This window comes from Hippopotamus amphibius, chromosome 3, assembly GCF_030028045.1.
Source record: "Hippopotamus amphibius kiboko isolate mHipAmp2 chromosome 3, mHipAmp2.hap2, whole genome shotgun sequence".
In the NCBI taxonomy this organism is placed as follows: domain Eukaryota; kingdom Metazoa; phylum Chordata; class Mammalia; order Artiodactyla; family Hippopotamidae; genus Hippopotamus; species Hippopotamus amphibius.
The window spans coordinates 190,560,485-190,567,184 of NC_080188.1; the positions used below are offsets into that span (position 1 = coordinate 190,560,485).

Sequence of the window (6,700 nt, forward strand, 5' to 3'; positions counted from 1 at the left end):
GTAGTTCATCAAGCCACTCTCAAGCTGCGGTTTTACTGCACAGTATTTACATTTGCATTCTTTCTTCCTCCACCACAGAAGGGAAAATATGTGTCATCTTCATATTAAGCAATCCCATTTACCTAAAAGCCAGTTGCAACAATAACAAAAGAAAAACCCCCAAACAAAGGGAAGTCATCAAACACTGTAGCTCCTGCTTTAAAGGTATGTCCGCCTGTCTTATCAGTTGTCAATCGGAAATGGTTTGCAAAAGAAAAGCAAATAGTTATATTAAACACAAGAAACATCTAGAATAGTCCATATTTAACCCAGTTACTTACATGGATATACATACAATCACTGTCGTGAACCTACTGAGATGATTAAACTTTTCCAGCTTGAAGACCTCTGAAAAAGTTCAAATGCCAAACAGTTTGCTTATTTTCTTATTTGTTTTTTACACAGAAGAACGTTATTAAGTATCTATTATGAGCTTGATACTCTACAAAGCTGCTGACATTATCTTGAATTTTAATAGTAGTTACACATTTATAACCTAATAAACTCTGAATTAATCCTTTAACGATTTTTATACCTGGAATAGCTATGCTTCCAGATATTTCCTTTTTCCTCACACATGAAAATTTTAAAAAACAATAAACTTTTGTAAAGTACTTTAAAATCTGCAAAGGCCTTTCGTGAAAAATTCACATAATATCCAATGAGGTTGGCAAGAAAGACACATTCATTACTCTTAATAGACATGAGAAATTGGTGCTCAGGGAGGTGGGCTGGGACTGTCCCGATAGTTACTTAGCATTTATGGTGAAGCCAAGTCTCTAACCAGGTAACCTGACGCAAGCCCAGCTCTCTCTCCTTGCTGTTTCTTTCTCAGAATTCCTGTCTTTTCCACTATGAGTGAACTCTACCATCCAAGGTTCTAAGTTAAAAATATATTGAAGTTTACATTAGCAAGAAAAAGCAATTGTCTGCATATTAAACGTATTTAATAAACAAGTACTGAATCATCAGAAATGAAAATAGCTGTAGGAAATATCATGCAAAGTTCTTTTAGAGATGAAGAGCATCTCGAAAAAAATTATATTCTTACATTTCACAAACATGCTTTCAAGTATTTATTGCTGAAATCTAAATGATTTTCCTTTTCATAACTGAGTACATGGCTGTTCTCTTCAGTAACAACTGCAGGTTTTACTCTCCAAGTCAAACCTGGAGCTCCAACTACTGACAGCTCATCTTAAGGATATGGTAAACTAGTTCCAATTTTCTCTTAACAGTTCTCATGCAAAGTGGAGAGAATATTTGCAGCCTAATACCTTGCTGTTAATCTCGCTGTCTACTTAGATGCTTGAGGGAAAACCATTTGAATATTCCACCGCACAGTTCTAATAATGTTATCTGATATCAAATCATTTTGGAGTTGAGGTTATCTATTTGTCCTTACCAATCAAACCATATAAATTGCGACAGCAAGATGATTTTTGAAGACTTAACAGATTAAGCTTAAACTTCTCCCAACTCTCTTTGCCATTTAAGTGTTCTCGTAAATTCTATGGCAAATAAGAATGACTCAGGAGGAAATTCTGCATCCTTGAACTCTTACACTAAAATGTTTCGGGTGCATGACGGCTGCGAGGTCTTGGTGTTTCCCTCTATCTCATCGTAAGGAGATGTGTGATTTCTTTTTCTGTTCTGGAAGCAGAAGCAGCCAAAGACTCCTGGGGAATAGTCTGCAACCCCACGTGTCTGCTGCTGATCAAAACTGCACACCCAGTGAAAGCACTTTCTCCTGTCCCTTCCGTGACTAATGTTCATCCCCAAACGTGCTCCAAGATGCTCAGGCAGGACGCAAAGTAAGTCGCACCACCTGCCTCTGGACGATCACCTTTCCTTCCACTTGCGGTTTCCTTCCCCAAATTAAAGGGAGTCGCAAAGAGGAACAGGTGAGGGCCTTCCAGCGGCCTCAGTTTACAAACCAAAAAAGGAGGCGTGGGGAGAGGGCGTGCGCTCCAAAAAACGGGAAAACACATCCTAATTCAAAATAAGGTAACTGCATTCGGGTCCCCAGCAAGCAATCTTTACCTGCTGGGGAATTATCGATCCCTGGTCAGGAGTACGTGAGCGCGGGGCACAGGAGGGAATGGAAGAGAGGAGAGGATGGGATGGAGGAGAGGAGGGGAGGGGATGGGGGAGAGGAGAGGAGAGGGAGGGGATGGAAGGGGATGGGGTAGAAGAGGGGAGGGGAGAGGAGGGGGAAGACGACGGGAGGGGGGAGGGGGGAGAGGAGGGGGAGGGCGAGCGCCCCAGCCGGGCCCGCAGCCACCCCGGCTCCCCGCCTCCACAGCCCCGCGACCCCGCCTGGACGCTACAACTCGGCAAAGGTCGCCGTTGACGATTCCCCGGGAAACTTCTCTGCCCGCGCACCGGTCCCAGCCGGTCGCCGCGTCTGACCCGACCGCGCACGACGTCCCGGCTGCAGACGTCAGCAGCTACCCGGCTTCCAGACCCTTCGGCGGCGCCCGCGGCCGCGCAGAGCGGCGCTGACCCCGCCCCTGGGCCCGGCTGCAGCCGGCCAATCGGCGCCCGCAGGAGGCGGGACGGGCGTCGTGGAGCCCCGCCCCCCAGCCGCCACCTTCTATAAACACGGCGGCCAGCGCCCTGCTGCCCAAAGCTGCATTCCCTGGAGGAAGGCGATAATGCAAAGTGCGATGTTCCTGGCTCTCCAGCACGACTGCGGACCTATGGACAAGAGCGCAGGCACCGGCCCCAAGAGCGAGGAGAAGCGGGAAAAGATGAAGCGGACCCTGTGAGTATGGCTTTCTTCTCTGCCCCGCCACCCCTGCGGACTCAGCGGTCCCGGGCGGCTGCAGACGCGGTCCATCTGCGCTGGGCTGAGACCTTAGGACTGGGTAGCCTGCACCTCTGCAGGGAAAAAGAAATGTGGAAAAGATTAATTTAAGTAGGGTTTAAACCTGGGTGGTAGGTATTTTGTTACGGGAGTGAAGGGCTGTCGGGTAGAGTTTAGGAACTGCAAAAAATTCTTGATTCAGAGGCGGTGGTCGATGCGGGTTGGCTTTTTGTCCCCTGCATCGAAAATGACTTCAGAGAATCCTGCGGCCAAAACAGCGTCCCCGGCGTTCGTACGTTGCATTGTAAATTCTGATCAGCTTACAAGTCTGCTAGGGTGCAGATACTTTTGCTGATTCCGAATATATTCTTTTAAACTCCTTTTTTTCTTTTAATTGAAGAGCTTATCTCACCCACTCAGGACTGTGGAACAAATCACTGTTCTGCATCATCTCCTTAAAATGAGCGTTGTCGTTGGGGGAGGGGGACCATCTCACACACACTCCTCTTTGTGCACAGCTTCTAGTGTGGTCCAGAGCGGCCTCCTCTAAGCGTAGAAGGAAAATGAGGCACGAGCTGGCTCAGGGCAGTTCCGCTGTGGGTTTCATCAAGTGTGAAATGTCTCAGAATTGTAATTAACGTTGCAGAAAAACTGCCTTCTGTGGGCCAGAAATAGCATCTGCCTTTTGAGCTATGCAACCTAAATTCATTAAAACACCCTGTAATTGTAGGTCGGCCTACCCTTAGTTATAAAACTAGTAATTATGTTCAGATGAGTTCAGATGAAGCTAGTATGTTTAGTACACAGGTGCTGGGTTTAAACGTTAAAGGAGTAAGACTGACGGGAAGGGTTGTTTTGTCATATTTGGTTTGTCTGTGCGACTTTGGTAAAAATGACTTCAGCTGCCGTGGTGATTTCAGAGTGTTGCCACTAAGTGAATATCTTTTTTCTTTTTTAAGATTAAAAGATTGGAAGAGTCGTTTGAGCTACTTCTTGCAAAATTCCTCCTCTCCTGGGAAGCCCAAAACCGGCAAGAAAAGCAAACAGCAAACCTTCATCAAGTAAGTTGAAAATCTTGCACTTGCAAACATGCACAGCTTGCTGCCGAGCTGAAGAGGGAAGCTCTGACCTGCCTGAGCTAATGTGCGGCACTTCCCTTGCAGGCCGTCTCCCGAGGAAGCCCAGCTGTGGTCAGAAGCGTTTGATGAGCTGCTAGCCAGTAAATGTAAGTTAACCTCTTGAATTTGATCCATTTTAAATATCAGGAGAGTCTAGAAAGGTTGTGTCCACACAGCAAGAGCAGCTTGCCCGAGGGGAATCTGACTTTACAACCCCTATAACATGAGGCCTATTCTTCCCTTTTATTTCCCAGTGATTAACCAGGGAAATGCACGGCTTTTTCACTCTAGGTGGGGAAAAAAAATTAGCCTAAAATTGTAATGGCAGTTGGTTTTTGTTAAGGTTGAGTCAGGTTTTCCATTGCAAACAATGTTTTCAAGAGACTTAATTCCCAGAGAACTTATGGCTTCCCTATAAATATTTGCATTAACAGCAAAGCTAAATATTTATATATTTTTGTAGTAGTGTGCCAACTGAAACGTTCTGCTGACTGGTATCTTAGTCTTTAAAGAGCTGAGTTTTGAGGATTACAGGTTTGAGTGAAATCTAGAAAGTTGCTGTCATCTCAAAATAATAAAATATGGGGATCAGGGAGTGGGAGTTCTAGGAAAAGACATAAGGGATTATTTGATCACTCAGTTCACTTTCTATATGCTTTCTTTCTACCCTCCCCCTTCCCCCCAGATGGCCTTGCTGCATTCAGGGCGTTTTTAAAATCTGAATTCTGTGAAGAAAATATTGAATTCTGGCTGGCCTGTGAAGACTTCAAAAAAACCAAGTCACCCCAAAAGCTGTCCTCAAAAGCAAAGAAAATATATACTGATTTCATAGAAAAAGAAGCTCCAAAAGAGGTAAGGGGAAAAAAAGTTCCTCGTTTTAGCATGTTTTAAACATTCTTAGCACCAAAGTGAAACAAAAAGAATTGAAGAGACCTCAGATTAAAAGTGGGGTGGGGTAAATGTTTTTCCCCTACTTCTAGCTTTCAGTGAAGTTAGTTAGATGTCTTCAGTGACTTGGCTGGGGAAGCTCATCACACACAGTTTTTGTTGCTTGCTTTCAAATATTAAATAGATTTCAATATCTAACTCTGAATATGAAACCACTTTTTTTGTTTTATTTCAGATTAACATAGACTTTCAAACCAAAACTCTGATTGCCCAAAACATACAAGAGGCTACAAGTGGCTGCTTTACAACTGCCCAGAAAAGGGTGTACAGCTTGATGGAGAACAACTCTTATCCCCGTTTCTTGGAGTCAGAGTTCTACCAGGACTTGTGTAAAAAGCCACAGATCACCACAGAGCCCCATGCTACATGAGATGAGAAAGGGAGCCCAGAGACAGAGGACATTTCATTGTTTTCCTAAGGGGGAAGCCTGTCACCTGCCAAAAAGACTGAACTTGAATTCAGCCTGGGTGTTCAGGAAACAACACTCAGAACTATTGATTCAGAGTTGGGTAGTGAATCAGGAAGCCGGTAGCCTTCTAAGGGAAGCTAGTACTGGGAGGGCTTCTGCAACTGATGGAGCACAGGGAGAGCGTGGTCTAAATGTGGCATGTCTCAGGCTGGAAAAGCAGCAGCTTGAGACTGAACGATAACGATGTAACACTATTGGTCCAGAAGCATTTACAATCAATAAGTCTGGGATTATGTGGCCTTAGCAAGCTGGCTGTACATCTTTCCCTAATTCAGTCCTTGTTACCACATAGTGGTTTAGTTGTAGTTTCTTTAGTACTAGGTAACATATGTTTACTATGTGCAAGGGTATTGAAGTTCCTATGACTACAGATCATCAGTACTGTTGTCTCACGTAACTCTAAAACTGAAACGGTCTGTCTTTGAGTTGTCAATCGGTGTATGTAATAGAATGAGTGCTGTTGTGTAGAAAACAACAATGTCCATTATGAGTGCCAAAAACTGCCCTGATGGCAGCTAAACTTCAAAGTGGTCTTTGAATACTTTTAATAAATTTATTTTGATAAATAATGTTATTGCATGTTTGGTCCAGATGTGGGTTGAGGTGTTTGTTTTTTGGTTTTGGTAATTAAATATGGCAGATACAAAGTAAAATATCTCCTCTCTGATTAAGAAGAGGTATCCGTTGATGGGCCTGTTGAGTGAGAACTGACAGTCCTCGGAACTGAGAAATTAGAGCTGCAGGGAACATAAACTCCCATCTCTAATGCTTTCATAGGTCGGATGAGGTCAGATCACATCTTTAGAAACCACTCTGAGATCAATGTTTCTAATATAATCTTATTAAAATCAAGCTTGTTATTGAAAATATAAGAACATTGGCTTTAATAGATACTCATGAAGGGCTTTAAAGATTGGCTAAATATGAGAAGTAAAATGATGTAACAGAGACAAAGCACCAAAATTATTCACATAAGTAAGCTGCTCAAATGAAGAGAGAAGCCTAATAAGGAGGAAGTGAGGCCTGCCTTTTTATTTCCCTTGGTTCTGAGTTCCCCTGCAGGGTATTGGCATTAGCTTCCAAGATCCATACCTGAAACTATTCACTTCCATGATGGATCAATACAAAACCAGAATTTCCCAGATTCACCTGCCTTCATTTGGCCACTAAAGAATCTGGGGACTTCCCTGGTGGTCCAGCAGTTAGGAATCCGCACTCCTGATGCCGGGGGTGAGGGTTCGATCCCTGGTCCAGGAACTAGATCCCACATGTCGCAACTAAAAGCCTGCATGTGGCAATGAAGATCCCGCATGCCAC

The 6,700-nt window shown here is 44.0% G+C and overlaps 1 protein-coding gene across 1 annotated transcript; it reads left to right on the forward strand.

The window, feature by feature from the left end:
* Positions 1-2,679: 2,679 nt before the first annotated feature.
* On the forward strand, positions 2,680-5,952 carry RGS2 (regulator of G protein signaling 2). The gene is made up of 5 exons (XM_057727790.1): positions 2,680-2,806; positions 3,808-3,909; positions 4,012-4,073; positions 4,652-4,818; positions 5,090-5,952. The coding sequence occupies exons 1-5, from the start codon at positions 2,697-2,699 to the stop codon at positions 5,282-5,284; spliced, it is 636 nt and encodes a 211-aa protein (XP_057583773.1). The 5' UTR covers positions 2,680-2,696; the 3' UTR covers positions 5,285-5,952.
* The last annotated feature ends 748 nt before the right edge of the window (positions 5,953-6,700 follow it).

What these genes read in the sequence shown, in the direction of transcription:
- RGS2 (XM_057727790.1), top strand. Translation starts at nt 2,697, where the DNA reads ATGCAAAGTGCGATGTTCCTGGCTCTCCAGCACGACTGCGGACCTATG. An exon ending in AAACAGCAAACCTTCATCAA is followed by an intron (nt 3,910 to 4,011) that starts GTAAGTTGAAAA and finishes CTTCCCTTGCAG; the next exon opens with GCCGTCTCCCGAGGAAGCCC. An exon ending in TGAGCTGCTAGCCAGTAAAT is followed by an intron (nt 4,074 to 4,651) that starts GTAAGTTAACCT and finishes CCTTCCCCCCAG; the next exon opens with ATGGCCTTGCTGCATTCAGG.